Source organism: Protopterus annectens, chromosome 6.part0 (assembly GCF_019279795.1).
Source record: "Protopterus annectens isolate FY-2018-M chromosome 6.part0, PAN1.0, whole genome shotgun sequence".
NCBI classification, from domain to species: Eukaryota; Metazoa; Chordata; order Ceratodontiformes; family Protopteridae; genus Protopterus; species Protopterus annectens.
Window position 1 is genome coordinate 382,279,031 of NC_056737.1, and position 21,341 is coordinate 382,300,371.

The 21,341-nt window shown below is 40.7% G+C and overlaps 1 protein-coding gene across 1 annotated transcript in view; it reads left to right on the forward strand.

Moving 5' to 3' along the window:
* Window positions 1-21,341, forward strand: part of LOC122804326 (protein only RNase P catalytic subunit) — a 1,488,843-nt gene that overhangs the window by 281,559 nt on the left and 1,185,943 nt on the right. The window contains exon 3 of the mRNA XM_044074121.1: window positions 18,816-18,948. Coding sequence (XP_043930056.1) covers window positions 18,816-18,948 — 133 coding nt within the window. The remainder of the gene's footprint in view (window positions 1-18,815; window positions 18,949-21,341) is intronic.

Sequence of the window (21,341 nt, forward strand, 5' to 3'; positions counted from 1 at the left end):
ATAGGCACTAAACAGCCTATAATTGCAAAGTACCTTGCAAAGGTAAGGGAAAACAGCTCTACTTTACATAAAAGCATCTAAACAGTCATGTCCAAGGGTCAGCTTCCGGTGATTTCTCTCTTCACAATATTATAGCAGACTGTCAACATGGTTTTAGACCACATCACAGTACTACTACTGCCTTGCTTTCCTTTGTAGACACTATTAATCAGAACCGTAACAACAACTTACTCTCTTCTGCCCTCTTCATTGACCTCTCTAAAGCATTTGATATGGTCAACCACACTTTATTACTTAAGACTCTTGAATCTCTCTCTTTTGATTCCTCAGCCATTACATGGTTTAATTCCTATCTCACAAATAGAAAACAGGCAGTTCTATGGGATAACCACATTTCCTCTTTCTTGCCTGTTTCCATCGGAGTTCCTCAAGGCTCTATCCTTGGCCCACTTCTCTTTTCCCTCTTCATTAATGATCTTCAAACAATAATCCCTCAAGCTACATGCATTCAATATGCTGATGATTCTACACTCATCTTCTCAGCATCTTCCACTTCAGAACTGATCTCTCTTACCCAAAATGTCTTTAATACCGTGGAAACATGGTTCTCCAGTCGTCTCCTCTTACTAAATGCCAAAAACTAAACTTCTTCTCTTTACCCCACTTCCAGGACCTCCCCCTTAAACTTTAATATCTCCTCTAACAGTGCTACTTTCATCTCACCTGACTCTACAACTAAACTGTTAGGTATTACCATTGATAATAATCTCTTTTGACCAACATATTAACAACTCTATAAAACTAGTCAACAGAAAAATAGGATCCTTGTATCGAATTAGACCATTTCTTACACCAGCTACTAGAACTAGGATCGCTCACTCCCATCTTATTTCTACTCTTCTTTATGCCTCACCCATCTTTACCAACCTCAAGAAAAACAACCTTAACAAATTAGCTACCTGCTACAATAGCATTGCTCGCTTCGCTACTGGTAACCCCTACAGAACCCATCATTGTCTTAACCTGAAACAACTAGGCTGGCTTGAAATTCAAAACTATCTCGCTATCCATCAACTCATTCTGGCCCATAAAATACTGTACCAACCAAAAAAACACTCCTGTACTCTCCCAACTCATAATCCCCTATAGCAATCTTAACTCTCCGCTCTTCGAGTAAACTCTTGACTACTTCTATAAAATCTAATAACACTGATGGTAACTCCCTATTCACCAATTCTGTAGGTACAAAATGGAATTTGTTACCTACTAACATAACAATGATTTCCTCTCTGCCTCTTTTCAAACAAAACATTAAACAACACTTCCAAAATCACTGGCTTTGTTCCTGTTGTAAACCTGATTAACTTTCCACTATTACTACTTATCTTAAACTATCTCTCTTACTCTTGTTTCACTGTATTCTCCACTAAGCTTTTCTCTTCTCCCTTTTCATCCTCTCCCTGCTTCTTTCCCTGTTAACTTTCTTAACCTGCTTTCTTCGCCTCTAATCCTTTATTTTCCCTACCCCACTCTTATTGTTCCACTTTCATTACTTATTATCTTAGTATCTTTATCTCCAAGTATTTTTATTTCCTGTATGATGTTATTTGGAATTTCTCTGTGTGTGGTAGTAATTAATTAATGTTATACTAACTTATTAGAAGAGTTTTGAAGATTTTTGCTGTTTTTTACTAAGCTGTTTTCTAAATGGCTTATTGTTATCTATGTTGATTTTTATGTATGTATAGATTTTTTACTTCTGTGGAGCTTTTCTCCTCGGGCCTCTACTGAAAATGGAAATATATCAGCTAGACTAGCCCGGTCAACAAATATAAAATAAAAATAAAAATAAAAATTTCTCCTGTCCACCTGGTGAATCTGGGCATACTGGGGCAATGCGGCAACTGCCTCATGTACACAGACAATGCTCTCCTTCTACCACCCAACACTACAACCTGCGAGAGATGCACTTACATAGCCAAACTGGAAGCAAAGCTCTCTCCGGCCAAGATTGTGCTAGACAGTCAAGAGGAGAAGGTTAACACCTGCATCACACCTCAAGCAACTCATAGCCCTTCAAAACCCACTCCATCAACACCAACACATAGCAACACTAAACCAACATATGCGGAGGCCCTTAACATTAACCTGCCCAAGCAACAAGGACCTCCGAAGCCGAAACGCAAACAAACACCAGTCACAACCAAAGTGACACATAGCTTACAACACCAGTGTGCCACTCAACAACAGCCCCTAAGGCAAGACAATGTACCCAACACTTTAGTCATAGGTGACTCTATAGTCAGGCATACTGATGTCCCACTCATCAGACTGAACAAGAAGAAAATTACAGTCAGCTGCCTGTCGGGTGCCAGGATCCACCACATAATGCATGCACTCAAGTCACTCCACAACAAGTAAAATATGACTCTGTCATTGTCCATGCTGGAGTGAATGACTTGAGACGTACCTCCCTGGACTACATGAAGAGAGATATGGAAGAGCTCTTGGATCATGTGACCCAGGCAGGTATGACCCTAGCCCTGAGTAGCATCCTGCCTTCGCCAAGAATGATACCACAGTATAAGGACAAAATGATTGACTTCAACAATTGGCTAAGCTTCTGGCGTCATTCAAACGGGATCCAGTATTTGTCTGCCTGGGAAGACATGATCGACAAACCACGATGCTTTGCCAGAGATGGTCTGCACTTATCACCCCTGGGATTCAGGTTACTGGCTAAAGCTCTTGCCACCCCTATAGTGACTTTTTTAGGCAAGGTTCAAAGGATAAAACCACCACCATAACAAATAGAAGCAGGCAAAATCTGAAGGTAATGCTACTCAATGCTAGAAGTCTAAACCTCAAAATGCACTCTCTCGAAGCACTCCTAAAAATGGAGAACATCGATATCTGTGCAGTAACTGAGACCTGGCTCAAGGCTCCAGAGAGCACCCCTGCAATTCCTGGCTAAACTTTTTACCACACTTTTCAGCCACAAAACCAGGAGTGAAACACTAAAGGTGGAGGAGTGTCCATATTCACCAAGGATATTCACTCCTCCAGGCTAGTTGCCCAACACAGTGCATCTGAAATTCTCCAGGTGCAACTAACACTAGGTAAGACTGCAATCCCAATTGTAGCTTGCTACAGATCCCCAACCATGCTCCAAGATTCTCACTACACCTTTCTAAACATACTGGAAAATATTAAGGTACAACCAAACACCCTAATACTGGGTGATTTCAACTACCCTGCCATTAATTGGGAAAACTACTCAGGTACCAACTCCTTTTTCCAACGGTTCTTGGAATTCATAAATTCTAATGCCCTGGATCAACTAATCCATTGTCCCACCAGGGGCTCCAATATCCTAGACCTGGTCATTACAAACATGGGAGATAGATGCTCCACACTAGTGGTCACCCCCTCATTGGTCAGGTCTGACCATAAGCAAATCACCCTTGACATCCACATCCCACCCCCCAGTAAGGAAACCTCCTTAAAAAAACTTCTCCAAAGCCAACTTCAAGCTACTGAAGTCAGAAGTGACAAACTTCACAACACCCACGCAGATGGGATCTGGAAGTTTGACTGCAGAATCCTACACTAAGGCACTGTACGAGCACATCTACTCGTGCATGAATCGTGCCATCCCAAATAGAACCAAGATGCTCTTCTCCAAAAAAAGGAAGCCAATCTGGTGGTCCCCTGCTATAAACAAACTATACAACAGAAGGAAGAAACTGTTGAAAAAAAGAGGAAAATACCAGGATGCAAAAACTCCCTCACCAGCCTCAGTAAGAAGCTGAGATCCCTCATAAAATCCTCAAAAGCTAGTTACGAAAATAAAATTGCCAAAGATTCCGAAGGCAACCACAAGGCATTCTATAGTTATGTCAATAATCTAAATGGCAATGCACAGATCTGCTCTGAGTTACAACAGAATGGCATTAAATATACTGATCCCAAGGATATTGCTAATATCCTGGCAGATCGATTTATTGCCAACTTCACCCTTCTCTCACCCCCTAAAGGGCCCATCTCAATACCAAAAGATTGCCAAATTCCGATAATCACGGCCACACAGGTGGAAACCATACTCTCCAAAGCTAAGAATACAGCATCCATGGGACCAGATGACATCCCAGGCTGTGTACTACATGAACTACAAAATGAACTGGCACCTCACCTAAGTGTCATGTTTAATCATAGCCTCACCTCAGGCTTCGTGCCCACTGAGTGGCGCACAGCTACAGTTATCCCACTCCACAAGGGAGGATCCACCTTGGATCCCGGGAACTACCGTCCCATCAGTCTGACAAGCCTGATTTGCAAGGGCATGGAACGCATTATCATGGAACTTATAAACAAAGACATTGGCAACCTTCAAATACTAGAACCCACCCAGTTTGGGTTTGTGAAGGGCCGATCTCGTCTCCTGAATCTGATTGACTTCTTCGAATCAGTCTCCAGAGCTGTGGACGAGGGTAAGGCAGTCCACACAGCCTATCTGGACCTCGCCAAGGCCTTTGACACCATCCCCCACTCTGGAATCATAGATAAACTTACTAAGCTGGGCATAAATCCCTACGTCACTCGATGGGTTGCTAACTGGCGTACTGACAGAACCCAGACAGTAAAAGTAGCCAACTCCAAATCCAGCTCCAGACATGTGACAAGTGGAGTACCTCAGGGTTCAGTCCTGGGACCACTCTTGTTTGGCATCTACTTCTATGAAGTACAGGCCAACACTGAGGGACTCTGGCTAACAAAGCTTGCAGATGACTGCAAACTGGGAGCCATTATTGAATCCCCAAATGATGTGGATATTCTACAAAAGGGCCTTACAGAAACAGATGCCTGGTGCCAGAGCCATGGGCTCAAGCTTAATGCCAAGAAATGTATAGTTATCCCTTTTGGAAAAAAAACATGTACCCATGAATTACCACATGGGTGGCAGGACACTAAACATCGAAAGTGTGATGAGAGACTTAGGGACACAGGTGGACACTGGTCTCACTTTCGATAACCACATTGCCACAACAGTCAGGAAATCCTTTTATGTGGCACACCTCATCACTAAGCTTTTCATCCAGAAAAAAGGAGGTCATTGTCCCACTGTACTCATCCCTCATTAGACCCATTATAGAGTATAATGCCCTGTTTGGTATGTACCTCACAAGACATCTGCAACAGCTTGAAAGACCACAGAAATACATCACTAAAAGAATCACAGGCCTAAAGCAGATGCCATATACTGACCGTCTAAAAAAACTCCAGCTATACTCTGTGGCATATCGTCTACTCAGAGGCAATCTCTGCTTAACATACAAGGCCATGTCAAACCCTGAGCTGTTGGACATGCTCCACTTAAAGAAATCCCAATCCCTCAGAGCCACACACTCCAGGGATCTAAACCTTGTCATCACAATGAACAAAACATGCTGGAGGGATAGGTTCCTGACCCAGAGACTCCCCATACTCTGGAATAGACTGCCCATACAGCATTTATAGCATTTACTGTCTGTTTTTTTCCTTATCTCTGTAATAAAACAAAAAAATCTCTTGTTTTCCCACTTTACTGAACTAGAGTAGTCCAGTTTCAGAGTTGCTGATCCCTGGGCTTTGTTTTTAGTTCCTGTTACTGATCCATTGCCTTATTAGGAAGGAGGAAGTTTCTTTGCTTACCAGTGGGAGTGGGAAGCACTGGCCTTTTGTCCGATTTGGTGAAGTTTCAGCCAGAAACTAGTAGTCCATTGGTCGTTTTGGGCCAATTCCTAGCTCCCTTCAGCCCCTGCTATAAAACACGCTAAACTGTACTGCTGATCTAACCAGCATATCCTATAACTGAAAAGTTCATCTCTACTTGATTCCCAAGTAGACTATTCTCTATCTGTAAAGCCTAGCACTTACTCCTACAGTACTTGCACCTTGATAAAGCACTCTTATTACAGATAGTACCCCACCAGCCCAAAACCCACTTCCGGAGTCCTTTGAAAGTTCTTTATCTACTACTTCTAGTATGTCGAGGGATCAGTTGCTAGTGTCCTCTCCAGCTCAACTGGTGAACCTGGGAATATTGAGGCAATGTTACAATTGCCTCATGTACACAGACAATCCTCTCCTTCTCCCACAAAACACAAATACATGCGAGAGATGCAACTATACGGCCAAACTGGAGGCTGAGCTCTCTCAACATAGGACTGGCAAGACCAGACAGGAGGAGAAGGCAACCACACACAATACATACCCAGTCACACATGGTACCATCACAACTTCAAATCATACACATACTCACACAAAGACATACTGGAGGCTCTGGTCAAAATTTACCAAAACAGCAGAGGCCACCAAAGCAGACACCCAAACAACTACCACCTCACGACCCAACACATGCAACACATAGACCACACAGTCAGAGTGTCAAACAGTCACAGCCCTTAAGGCCAAACAAAATGCCAGACACACTTGTCATTGGTGATTCCATAGTCAGGCACACTGACGTCCCGCTCACCAGACTGAGTAAGGAGAAGGTCACAGTAAGCTGCCTGTCGGGCGCTAGAATCCACCACATAACGCAAGCACTCAGGTCTCTCAACAGCAGGTACAGCACGACTCAGTCATTGTCCACGCTGGTGTCAACGACCTGAGACGCACTCCTTGGACTACATGAAAAGGGACGCCGAGGAGCTCTCTGATTATGTAGCCCAGGCAGGTATGACCCTGACCTTGAGCAGTATCCTACCTTCACCTAGAATGATGCCACAATACAGTGATAAGATGATCAGCTTTAATAATTGGCTTAAATTCTGGTGTCATTCAAAGGGGATCCAATGTCTGTCTGCCTGGGATGACATGCTGGACAAGCCACGCTGCCCAAGGGACGGCTTGCACCTGTCACCCTGGGCTTCGGATATTGGCAAAGGCTCTTGCCACCCCATAGTGCCTTTTTAGGCAAGGCTCAAATTCTAAACCTACCACCCTAGAACACCAAAAGGAAAAAACTAAGGGTAATGCTGCTCAATGCCAGAAGTCTCAATCTCAAGATGCACGCACTCGAGGCCCTTCTCAATATGGAGAACATCGATGTCTGTGCTGTGACAGAAACCTGGTTCAAGGCTCCTGAGAGCACCCCAGCACTAACAGGTTTCACCTCATATCATGCCCGCCCCAAAATCCGGACAACACCAAGAAAGGAGGGTGTCCATATTCATAAAGGACACCCACACCTCAAGGTTGGTGGCAACGCACGATGCATCGGAGACCATCCAGGTGCAATTAACCATAGGCAAGACTGCTCTGCAATTTGTAGCATGTTACAGGCCACCCTCTCAAACTCAGGAACCTCACATGGCCTTCCTGAAAACATTGGAGGGATAAATGTATCTCCAAACACCATCATACTAGGTGACTTCAACTACCCTAATATAGACTGGGAACACTACTCAAGCCCGAACACTCTAACCCAAAGATTCCTGGAGTTCATAAACTCAAATGCCATGGAACAACTAGTCACCATCCCCACAAGAGGTGAAAACATACTTGATCTCATCATCACGAACATGGGATCAAAATGTTCAACACCGAAGTATACCCCTCACTGGTGAGATCAGATCATAAACTAATCTCGCTGGAGGTCCTCATCCCCCCCCACCTGAAACAAAAGACCACAGTGAAAAACTTCTCAAAAGCCGATTTCACACTTCTAAAAACTAGTGTGGTCTCCTTTAAGGCCCCTGAGCCAGTGGTAAACATTACTCAAACCGCTGAATCACTTACAAATGCCTTCTACCAGCACCTACAGGACTGCATGGATCAGGCAATCCCAAACAAAACTAAGACTCTCTGTACCAAAGGCAAGCGTCCAGTCTGGTGGACCCCAGCCATAAACAAGCTCTACAACAAAAGGAGGAAGCTACTACAAGATAGAGCAAAATTCTTGAAAGGTAAGACACCTTTGATCATTATAAGTAAAAACTAAGAGCTCTCATAAAATCATCCAAGGCAAATTTTGAGAGAAAAATCGCCAAGGACTCTAAAGACAATCATAAGGCCTTCTTTAGCTATGTTAGAAACCTAGGAGGAAACTCCCAGATATGCTCAGAATTAGTTCAAAATGATGTGAAAATTACTGAACCTACACACATTGCTAACATACTGGCTGACAGGTTCAGTGCAAACTTCTCCCCTCCCCAAAAGGAGAGATATCTATTCCAGAGGATTGTAGCCCCCAAACATCTCCAACGCCCAGGTGAGAACTGCCCTCACTAAGGCAAAACACAGCATCCATGGGACCGGATGGTGTCCCGGCTGTGTGCTTCATGAACTCAACGAGGAATTAAACCCACAGTTAGGACAGCTGTTTAATCTTAGCCTCACCTCAGGATACGCACCCAAGGAGTGGCGCCGCACTGTGGTCCCACTTCATAAGGGCGGTGCCTCCACAGACCCTGGAAATTACCGCCCATTAGCTTGACAAGCCTTATCTGCAAAGCCATGGAGAGGATCATAATGGAACTCATAAATAAAGACATAGGGAACTTGCAGACTTTGGATCCAACCCAGTTTGGCTTTGTCAAAGGCAGATCCTGCCTCTTAAACTTGGTTGACTTTTTCGAGACAGTCACCAAGGCCATTGATGAGGTAAGGCAGTCCATACAGCCTACCTCGACCTGGCAAAGGCCTTGACACAATACCCCACTCAGGTATCATCGAAAAACTCATCAGCTTGAATGTAAACCCATACATCACAAGATGGGTTGCAAACTGGCTAAGCGACAGAACCCACAGGGTCAGAGTTGCTGGAGCCATGTCAGACTCAAAGCCTGTCACAAGTGGTGTCCCACAGGGCTCAGTCCTGGGTCCACTCTTGTTCGGCATCTACTTTTCTGAAGTACAAGCAAACACAGGAGGGTTATGGCTGACAAAGTTTGCAGATGACTGCAAACTGGGCGCCATAGTCGAAAACACATCTGACACAGATATCCTCCAGAAGGGCCTCACAGAAACGGATAACTGGTGCCAGAGCCATGGCCTGAAGTTAAACGCCAAAAATGCATAGTCATACCCTTCGGGAAAAACAAGGTTACCCCTAGCTACCATATAGGTGACAATCCACTGAGCACAGAAAAAGTCATCAGGGATCTGGGGACCCAAGTTGACAGTAGTCTTTCGTTTGACACTCATGTTGCTAAAGTAGCTAGGAAAACCTTCTATATCGCCCACCTGATCATGAAGGGATTCACATCTAGATCAAGGGAGGTCATCGTGCCCCTGTACTCATCACTCATTAGACCTATGATTGAGTACAATGCCCCGTTCGGAATGTATCTGACCAGACACCTGAGGCAGCTTGAAAGGCCCCAAAAGTTCCTCACCAAAAGGATAAAGGGTCTCAAAAATATGTCTTATGCTGCCCGACTGAAAGAACTCCAGCTTTATTCAGTCTCATACCGCTTGCTCAGAGGTGACCTGTGCCTGACATATAAGGCCATGTCAAACCCAGATTTGATGAATATGCTTCACCTCAAAAATCTAGATCCTCAGAACCACAAGGGCGGGAGACTTAAACCTTGACACGGTTATAAATAGAACGTGCTGGAGGGACAGATTCATTACCCAGAGACTCCCTATGCTGTGGAACAAAATCCCGGTACATGTGAGGCAGAGCACCTCGCTGGCCTTGTTCAAGAGGAATCTTGACCAATGGATGGGAGATCGCAGATATACCCCAGGGATTACTTCAGTGTCACTGCTTGACAGAGGCACAGAAAAATGATAGGCATAGTTTTTATTCAAACTAAAGGGGTGGCGAAAGCCACATAACTATGGGCTAGGCTTATAAATGCCCTTGGGCAGATAGCCTAGTATGAACCTATGAACCTATGAACCTACATATCAACCAGAGCGCCTCTTTGGCCCTCTTCAAAAGGAACTTTGATGATTGGATGGGAGATAGGAAATTCACCCCGGGGATCATGTCAGTCGCCCTGCTAGACAGGGGCCTGGAGAAGTAAATATTGTGGGAAGAAATATCCAGGGAATTGTTATGGCTAGGCTTGCATAGGCCCTAGGGCCGATAGCCTAGTACCAACCTATGAACTTTCTTATGTAGTTTGATGTTCAGTTAAAATACTATATCAAACCATCCATCTGGGGTTGGTACGTTGAGGTTAATCTTAAAGCACTGGCACAGTTGGTGCATTGTTCTGTTGCTGTTTCCTCTGCAAAGGGTTAATCTTCAGTTTATTTTATTTCCTTAAACGTACATGTTGCTTATTTTTTCATTTTAACTTTCTGTATCTATAAACAGTTACTGTTTCTTCCTCTCTAACTACCCGGGTCAAATATTTTATTGTTACAGTTCTTAACACCTGCATTTTGGGATGGGGTTTTATTTTAATTTCATAGAAAACTTAGAGGTTGACTTACTTTACACATTTCCATACTTCCAAAATTTATTTCCTTAGAATGCATCTTTTCAGTGAGTGTGCCTTTCTCCTAAGATCTAGTCACTTCATCTCTTCTTCTGCAGTATTTTCAGGCTACAGTGACATCTCTATTACATACTGCTAAACTCTTTAAAGTGGAGAAAATCTTTGCCTATTATCATGCCATATGTCAGATTGAGTTATCAATGACAGGATGAAAAAATTCCCAAAGTCAGTTTGATTTTTAATAGAAAATTGTTTCTTGTCACCACGAATGCATGCAATATTTTATGCTTTGTTAGTATTGTCTTGTATATGTGCTGCCCAAATCAAAGACATAATGCTTAATTAACTTGACAATTTCAGAGAAATAAGATGCACTTTCAATCATTTGATCATGTAATTTATCACATTCTATAGGTATGACAGCATGAGTTACATGCTTTTCAAAGGCTGTGGTTTCACAGGTGCAACAACATTGCTATCTTTGTTCCAAGCCTAGCTATATGATCTTTTTTCCACATTTTGAAGTATGTTTCCAGCTGGTACAAATGGACCAGTTGGGTAAGAGCTGGCTGAAGATCAGCAGGCAATGGAGGTAAAGTGAGACAAAAAATCCTGGCTCACCACTAGACTTTCTTTGTCTGTCTCTTTGTTTTGGCGAAGTGCACTCGCTCTGGCAGTTTTAGGTGTAGTCTTCAGAGTTTGACATTAATATCTTGTGCTGAAATGCATGGTACAGCCTGCCAGTGTGGATGATTAAATTAAATTAAACCACTAGTTTTAAGAATGCAGTTCATTATAAACAAATTAAATGAAATGCAAGTTTTTCCAAGTTAAACAGGGTTGTTCATAGGTTCATAGGTTCATAGGTTAGTACTAGGCTAACTGCCCTTGCAAGCCATTTTAAGCCTAGCCAATTATCCCCTGTGAGATTCAAACCCTGTACCTTGTGTTTGTAAGGCAAACACCTTAACCATTAGGCCACCCTCCCAACCCTGGACTAACCAAAAGCATTCCAAGCGTCTTTAACTCAGTTTTATATTCAGTTTTTTACTGCTGAGAAATGGTCTTCTGGTAGATCTCTCTAGATTCCTTTGTCAGGAACAGTTTCCATTTTTTCATTTCTCTGGACACCAGTTCCCCTTACACAAAGGTTATGCTTCTTTCAGCCTTTTTAATCTGCCAGCTGGTTAAACAAACCATCTCTCACTAATTCCACTAGGTACCTTTCTGTCGTAGAAAAAACAAGTATAGCTCAACAGGAACTTTACTCATTTAAAGAAACCACTTTACAGTGAACTCTGTATAACACAGCTGTATATGTTTAAAGTGAGCTCTTTATAACACTGCTATAGACATTATTTAAACAACTTTTTATATATCTTTTGGTCACTTTTACTCTTCTAAGTGGTAGAATCACCACACTATTGTACCCTTTATATATATATATATATATATATATATATATATATATATATATATATATATATATGGGTCTACTTCAAGAGATCGAACTATCAGCGGTTTGAACTGGAGATCGAGGTACAGCGAGGATCAGGAACTTTACCCTTTTCTCACTGTAGTGCGATCTCAGAGTTGGTATATACAGGGGAGGTGCATAACTGGTGATAGCTATTTGCTGTTGCCAGTATTTAATTGTAGAACTGTGCCTTTAAGTGACGATCAGACTTCTGCTCACTTGTAGAGTTCGATGTTCTGGGTTTTGTGTTTTTTAAGCTTTTGGTTATCTGGAGTTTCTCTGCTTTGGTCTCGAACTTATGAAAGTCAACGGTATAGGTCTTTGATCTTTTGAAATAGACCCATATATTCATATATGCAAACATATATACACAGGCACACATGTGCATAAAAGTTTACTATCGTATCACTGACCAAAAGTCTGAAAGTACAGTAAGACTAAAATAATGAAGCCCACAGTTTCAAACTCCTGAACTCGCCACCCCGTGGACCCAAGTTATCACAGTTTCATAGATCCACAGTGGTAATGAGTTTGATATTCAGTGTTTTTCATTCCTGTGGGTTTCAACATTTTAGTCTGTGTGTTCATCTCAGGATTCTGGTTAATGATGATCTGGTGTTCAGCAACTATCTAAAGCACATCTGACCGAAAAATTGTTGAGAGGGTGAAAAAATTGGAAGCATGAAATATCAGAGGCACATTTGACTATATGCTCATTTTTACAGTATTTGTAGGTAGGTTATGCAGGAAAATAAATTACTTAAAACAACGGTCTCTAGCCTTTTTGCACCAAGGACCGGTTTCATGTAAGGCAATTTTCCATGGACTAGCCATCATGCGTGCATAAAAATAAAGTTTAATAAAGTGCATAATAAATACAACTCACCATAATGCAGAATCAGTGGGAGCCCTGAGCTTGTTTCCCTGAAACAAGATGGTCCCATCTAGGGGTGATGGGGAACAATGATACCCGAAGTGTGTTTCTTACGTCCAGTCTACTCCGTAATTTAGTTTTGGTTGCTGTCATTATAGAAAACCCCACTCCACAAAGATAGGATGTTGGAAATGGAAGCTTTTCAGTGCTTATTCTAGCAACTTTCTAAGTTCATAAAAGCAATATCTAATTCTGTCCCTATTACTTGTAGCTCTGTTCAGATTTATTGTGCAAGAGGTTGATAGGTATAGTCGAGAGGTATGCAAACCTAATGGAAATCATTTTCTAAATCTAGCAGCTTTCTAAGTTTATAAGAATAATATTTAAAATCTGTCCCTGTTATTTTTGGCTCTCTCCAGATTTCTTGTGAGAGAGATTGAGAGGTATGGTTGAGATGTATGCAGACCTAATGGAAACCTTATCCTGAATCTTATATCTTTCTAAGTTTATAACAGCAATATTTAAAATCTATCCATACTATTTTTGGCTCTGTCTAGATTTATTGTGCGAGAGGTTGAGAGGTATGGTCAAGAGGTAGCAAACCTAATGGAAACCTTTTTCTGAATCTAGCAACTTTCTAAGTTTATAAGAGCAATATTTAAAATCTGTCCCTATTTATTCGTCGCTCTGACTCATACTTCTCAACTGTCCAGATTTTTGCCTCATATTTTTGGTCTGTTCCTCATAAAATCTGGTGTTTTCTGAATTTTTGTGGTGATTGAGGACTGACGTTATTATATAATGACAGACATTTGAGTTTCAGACTTCATATCCTTCAGAAAATGCATGGTAACACAAGACTTTGCATTCTATCACCTTTCTGAGTTTATAAGCAATATTTAAATTAAAATTTGTTCCTATTTTCCCTTATTGTGTTTGGCTTTGTCCAGATTTTTTGTGCCCAGAGATTGAGAGCTCTCTGTCCAGAGTTATTGTGCAAGAGGTTGACAGGTATGGTCGAGAGGTATGCAAACCTCTTAATTGATGCTGCTGCTGTTGCCAGGGATCGCTTTCTCTTCACTCTTTCTCTTGGTCTCTCTCTCTCTCTCTCTTTCTGTCTATCACGCATGGACGCACACACACACACACACACACACCACACAAGAGTCTGCTTTGTTTTCATGCAGGCATTCACTCACACAAGCAGACAGAAACATACATGCACTTTTTTCCGTTTCATTTGGTTTTATTTTACACTCGCTAAACAGAAAAGCGCTGCTTAGCAAGTGTAAAATAATGGCTCGATTGATCTCACTGTTCACGTTCTCATATACACATACACAGTCTCTTCTGCTTTCACATGCACACATACATTCTGCTTTCATACACGCATTCACTCACAGAAGGTCGCTGTCTCTCGCGCACACACACACTCCTCTGCTTTCATACACTCATTCACTCACACAAGATCCCTGCTTACAATTTTGTGTGGCCCGGTGTTAAATGATCCACAGGGTGGTGGTTGGGAACTGCTGACTTAAAAGTTTATCATGGTTGGTGCATGTGCAAGTGTTCACAGGTTGGCCAAGGAGATGGATTTGTTGTTTTGCATGTTTGGTGTTCTGTGTTTCCATGTCCTTTTTTCTTATACAGTACTGTTAGGGAAAGCACCCTTGCCCACCTTACTCATGTTCTAATCCTACCTTTGCCTCTAACCCTAGCCCTACACACTGTTACTAAAAACCCTTTCCCTATCTGTACCACAAGTAAGACTACAGTTGATCTTAATTTTGTGGTTGGGGTATATGATATAGGCTATTTTTTAACTGTATTAGTATTGAAGAAGGGTTCTGCCCGAAAGCTTTGCTTTGTTATTAAAGGTGGTTTTTCCTACAAGTTTGTATTACTTGCTCCACGTTTTGCAGCTGGTTTTTTGGTCTTTATCTATTTTTTAACTGGATAGAATTTTCAGATGTTTTGTGATTTGATATTAGAGGGGGACCCAAAGATTTAAAAGTTGATGAGAGGGAGCTTATTTGGCAACTCAAGCTTAATGCCTTGACTTCACCGGGGCTGAATTATTCGGTCTCTATTAAGTGTTTTGAAATTGAAGGCATTAATGTGTTAGAGCCTTATACATATTTCATTTATGGTTTTTTTTTTTATTTATGTGTCTTGCTTTATGTAAATTGTTTTAGGTGAGATACATGCATTCTATTTTTGTTCATATAACATCCTTTAAGAGTACACTTATATGTACTTTATTTTTTATTTTATTATTGAATGATCTGATTTTTTTCACCAATTTTTAAGAACAAAATTTTTTGTAAGATGGGGTTGTTATTATGCTTTTGTAAGTGGTTTGGTACTTTAAATTGAGGCTTGTCTTGTAACAAGTAGGAAATTATGTCATCACTTGTGAAATTATAAATTGAAGTTTTTATTACTTCCTTTTGTCTGAAGAAGTTTGCTAACCTAGTAAATGAAAGCGCTAACTTTTCATTTTGGTCCAGTGTGGTTTGTCCTCTGTTGTTTATTATTTTAAGACCAGAATACATCTTTATGTGACAGCTCTCTAAGCATTGCTGATAGTTGGCTGAAGTCTAGAATAAACTTGTCTAGGTAGTTAACCATGCCAAGAAAACATTGCAGGGCTTGAACATTGTCTGGAGCTGGCATCTTGAGAATGGCTGTTTGCTTAGAAGGGTATGGTCATAGGCCTGAACTAGTAAATAAATGACCAACATAAGTAACCTCTTGTAGCCTGAATTTACATTTCTGTGGATTGAGCTTAAGATTCACTTGATGTGCCCTTTCCAGAACTTTTCTAAGGTTTCTGTCATGCTCAGTATCACCGTTACCTCCTACTAGTATGTCATCTACTATAATAGCACAAGGATACCCAGAAAAAAAATTGCTCCATTACATGTTGAAAGACTTCACTTGTAGAATTTATCCCAAATGGCATTCTCAAAAATCTGTACCTGCCAAACGGAATACTGAAAGTAGTGAGCAGTGATCATTTCTTGTCAAGCTGAATTTGCCAAAGTGAACTCTTTGCATCTGAGACAGAAAAAACAGAGGCTGTTGGCATAAGAGCTGTGACTTCTTCGACTGCGTGAATTGGATTGGATTTTTAGTGCTTTGTTCAAATCTCATGGGTCAATACATATTCTGATGTCATATGAGCTACCACCATGGAAGATAACCCATTATACTGGTTCTGCATCTGGACAAATCACACCTTGTTGCATCATTTTTATCTTAGTTTTGATTCATGCCTGCATGGCTATTGGAACTTAACGAGCTGGCCTGATAACTGGACTGACATCTGGATCTAACTTCATGGAGTACACAACTGGAAGCTTCTCTAATTTGTCTTTGAAGAGATCAGCATAGGTATAAAAATGTACTGGGCGAAATTAGAGTAGTAGTCTTTTAAGCTAACATGATGGACTTACCTTATTAAATGAAAGCAGTCCCATTTTCAAACTGCCTCTGATCCCTAATAATGACAGGACATGCCTGTTGACCACATAAAATAAGTTGTGGCTTCTCCTAGCGGAGTGAAATGAAAGCACTACTGAGCCTTCAGTCTGAATTTCTTCACCTCCATAAGCAACAAGCTTCGCACACTTTGTCAAATCAAGCCTTTCACCATGACACACTCTAGCAAATATTTCTGCTGTCATAACATTGCACTTGGAACCTGTCTCAACTTTGAGCTCTACGGGTTTGCCATTTATCTGAATAGTATAAAATACTTCATTCTTTGCCCTTAAATCTACTGCATTGACTGTTTCATTAAGCATGGACACACCATCAACATAAAGGGTTATTAGGGTTGCAGCTCTCTACTTGATCAACTCTTTTCTTAGTGTTCCCCTTTAATAAAAGAACGTGGGCCTTTTGATTTACAAAACCTTTTGAAATTATTACATTTATTGCATTTGTGGCATTGCTGACCAAAAGCTAAACATTTTTCCCTTTTAGATTCATGATTTCCACCACAATTATGACAGGTGGCAATGAAACTAGATTGGGGCCCATGTTTTGAGGTTGCTGACTCACTCTTATGCTTCACTGAGACCGTGTGAACTCTGGAATTTGCTGGAAAACTCTGGGGTTTACCAGTGGGTGCTGCACAGGCTACAGTTGCTGCCACGTGCTTTGGCCTGTTTCTTTTAACCACATGCTGCATACTGTCAACATGAGCTTTATCACTGTACCTTCTAGAGCTATTCTCATTTGTAAGCATATTTGTGTGCTTTTCTATAAGCTAGTATATCTGACAAATCTCAATGGCCTTATTCAAAGTTAAATCGCTGTCATGAATCAAAATCTTTCTCACAGCATCATGTTTAATACCACACACACATGTCTGTCCTTTATCAGCTCATCCCTTAAATCACCAAATCTGCACATTTTAGCTTTATTTCTCAAGTCAGTTATATATGCTGCAAAAGTTTCACCAGGCTTTTGATCCCTTGTGTAAAATAAGTGCCTGTTCATTAAAACATTTGTTTGGGTGTTACACATTTCTCTAAATTTACGTTTTAAGCACTCAGGGTCCTCCCCTGACTCAGCATGTACAACAGTATGACGGTTTTCCCCCTCTCCTGCATAGACAGCAGGTGCATACACAAATGAATGCTCCCTTTCAGTAGCTTCTGACCCAGCTAAATTAAGCAGACTAAATGCCTTTGTACAGTCATTTTTATCTGAATATGGAGCCTGTATGAAAATGTTGTACTCTTGCTCAAACACTCTCCAGTTCTCTGCAGTATTATTGCCAAACACAAGTGCACTGGGTTTCCAAAATCTGTCTACCATGTGCACAAACACACTGAAAAATATGGCCCTTGTAATTACGTATGAACAAACTGTTCTGTGGGTCTGTGAGCTTGTAATAACATTCAAATGCACACTAAACTCTTCAAAATACTGTACTTTGCAAAATATGCATTGTATTTTGCGAAATAACTTTGCTGTAGTACTGCACAAACATGCAAAAACTTTATACACTTCTGATAACTTGGATGTCTTTAATTAATATGAAAAATACATGCTTAGTGAAAATGCAGTAGTTTCCTTTTATTTTATTAGTTTTATGTAATTCAAACTTAAGATTTTCCATAGTAATTTGAATATTTTATCAGTATCGGACATATCGGTTTATTCAAATATCGTTTAGTGTTTTGTATGCCTCATTTCATATTTTGCAAATAAGAAATAGTTTTGAGCAAGTTATAATACTTAAAATTTGTTTCTGACCTGTTTTGCTAATTATGCGTGCAGTAGAGATGAACCACTCTTCTATATTCCTCCAGTGCCAACAGGTGCTTCTCAGACTTAAGTGGAAAAAACTAGAACTCTTTCTGGTAATGAATCGTTTTGGCCATTCTTCTTCTTCTAAACCTCATGTCCCTTTAGAACTGCCGCTTCTGATGCCATGTCGCTCATCCTTCTCTAACATAGATGACAGGCAGGTGAAATATTTTGTTTAGATGCTTTAATACATAGAAACACATCAGGATGAATAGCAGCATCATAAAACGTAAATGAACTGGTTAACGGACAGACCTTACATGCATACATGCTTACATCTCAACAGCTTACTACAAAATGGCAGTCAGACTTGCACATGCACAGTATTTATTAACTTGTGCAAGCCCTTGGGTGGCTTCTTAAAGGTACATACACACACATTTATCTACAGCAATAATGAGGGATTGGTACATTTATGTAACCAGTTTAGATGAGGGTGAAAAACCTTTTGTCTGACTGGCCAGTTATTCACTTAATGCAGACAGCTCTTAGACTTGCTTTATTAAAGTTACTAATTCTTGTGTAGCAGTTTTCAGAGTACAGCATCTTTCCTTTGTCCTATACCTTCAGAAGTACACATTTATGTTAACGTGGTGACTCTCCACAGCAGCAGTGAATTTATAGTAGAGTTTCAATGTAGCAAATAATTAGTGTACGTGCCATTGAGAGACTAAGCACTTTTATTTGCACCTTGCAGTAGCCAGTGTCCCAGCTGTGGAACACAGCTCGAATCTATTCTGTTGAGTGAAGAGGAGTATCTCCAGTTGCAGTCTCGTATTATGAATGATGTCATACATGGCACAGACGTGTTTAAGAAAACAACTCCTGAGGTAAGTTGTTTGTTTTCCATTGTCATTGTGCTAAACATTCTTTTTGAATTAAAAGTTCTTAGCTGCATGTGTACTTGTGTATCTACATTTTTGGAATTTTCTCAAACAGCCTCATTTTGTTATAGGTTCAGGTTTGCTTTCCACACCATCAGAACTTTATATGCATTTTGCTCAGACAAGAGAATCATGGATACATTTTGAAAACTGAGCAGCTGTAACAAAAAAGTTAATGACACACAGATTTGCCCATCTCCCCTGAGTACTTATTACAAGTAGCTGGGGCTTGAACAGTAGTATCCTAAATATCTGGGAGAGTCTCAGTGTTTAAATTTAGATAATAAAGTATCCCTTTAGTCTGATGGTTTTCAAGGCTTCCTGTATTGTTTGTAGTACAACTCAAGGCATTTTTTTCCTGCTGTAGCTGGTTGAGGATATAGGTGGGCAAAGCTCTATGTATGTTATTTGCACGCAAGATCAGTCTACAGGAATAGCAAACTTTAAACTAAAATAAAAATGATTGCAATCTGAAGTAAAGTGAGTAAAAAAAAAAAAAAGAAAACTTTAGAAATAGTTTAGCTTGGGTTGCACTGAATGGAATTTCTGTGTTATATAGAAAATGTTCCAAGTACCTTTTACTAAAAATAAATGCTTTATATTCATACAGATAATACAGATGTTGGAGACCGATAGTCTCTTGAATATGTAGCCTCAGAAAGAACTGAAATTATCCTTGAAATAAAAGAACTGTGAAGGAAAAACATAACTTGAATTTAGTTTTTCTATCCTTTAGTACATTGGCATCCTGAAACCAACACACACTATCAAATGCAGACACATATGCATGTTAACCCGTTATGCATCCAAATATGACAGGGGTTTTTCGCAAATCTCTTCACAGTCCTTACTAATTCTGAGGTGGTAGCATTTTGAGGTAGGCTGTATAATAATAAAGGAAATATTGACACCAACAGTCCCCTCCTCTGCATAAATGCATTCTAATAAATAGAATTTATAAAGTTAAGCTGTCTCCGAGTATGGGGAATTGATAGAGGAGATAAGTCAATATTCCCATAGCAAGAGAATATTCCTGTAATTAGAAAACCCATAAAAGTCTGGGATTGTAATCCTCTTCTGGTAAAGAAGCTTGGATATCCCTATGATAGTGACATCTATGTTGTGTGTAGCCTTTTCCTTAGCAGATTGGCTTTAGGGGAGGGGTCTCATACAAAAAGTGACTCCATGTTAGTTTATCTAAAGAATAAGAGAACATTGGCCAGAACAGAGATACCATAACCCATTTCTGGATGTGGTATTCACTGCTGAACACTTAGTGGACTGGCTATTCATGTATCATGATTGCAAGGCAGAAGGTTGGATTAGATACGATGCCATTGATTTGCAGAAAGGGGCAGAACAGATTATGATGGAATAGACTGTGGCAATGAAAAATAACTCATGATTTCACCTCTCTGTGGGGAGTGAACCAGAGCTTGTGCAAGACGTTAAAAGTAGAAGTGCCAGGTAGATACAGATGGTCATTTTGGTCTTAACACACCAGACTTAAGATTCATAAGTTTTCTGTCCTGCACTGGATTTACTTCTTGTAAGGTGGGCCCAAATGGATATGAGGATGTTAGCAAGTCCCTGGCAAATTACTGTACATGTAGATTTTGTGCAGATGGAATGGAGGGGGGGGGGCTCATCGCATTTGTGAATTGCATAACAAAACACTCTCTATATCCACCTGACAGTTGTTCATAGTATTTGGCTTTCTTCGAAGCAGTGAATGTGTTTCTTGAGGTAGAATAACCTACTAATGCTGTAGCACTATTTTGAGATATCATGATGGGCTGTATAGGTAGGGAGTGTGATTGGGAGGAATAACTATGACGATTTAAACTCAGTGAATTGCTAGTGGACATCCAGGCTAGTCATGAATTATTTGTAGCCCTCAGCGTTCATATGTTGAATTGTTCATACATCTGCTCGATGCCACCTCAGGCCAAAGGTTGATGACAGACTCTGTAGTTGCCATCAGACCTGAGACTGTATCCTTTGGACACTGAGTACGAGGTAATTGCTGATCTGTTAACTGATTGCATTGTGTGGTGAGCTATGTCAAATGGCTAGTCAGTGGCTGGAAAGACCTGGTAAACCCATCATGCAATTTAAGGTGTCTTGAGAGCACATAGCAAATGCTTTATTGCAAGATGAGTTCAGTGACCACCTGCAGAAGAGATTCTCACATATAATGGGGGAGTCTTGACCTCAGTAGTATAGGTTGTGACTTTGAAAGGTGGTCATTGCTTGTTATGGAGTTAACCCGAGGACCTGCTGTTAGAAACTAAAGCAGTGAAGAACTCCAAGTTGAAGACATTCTACATAATGCTACC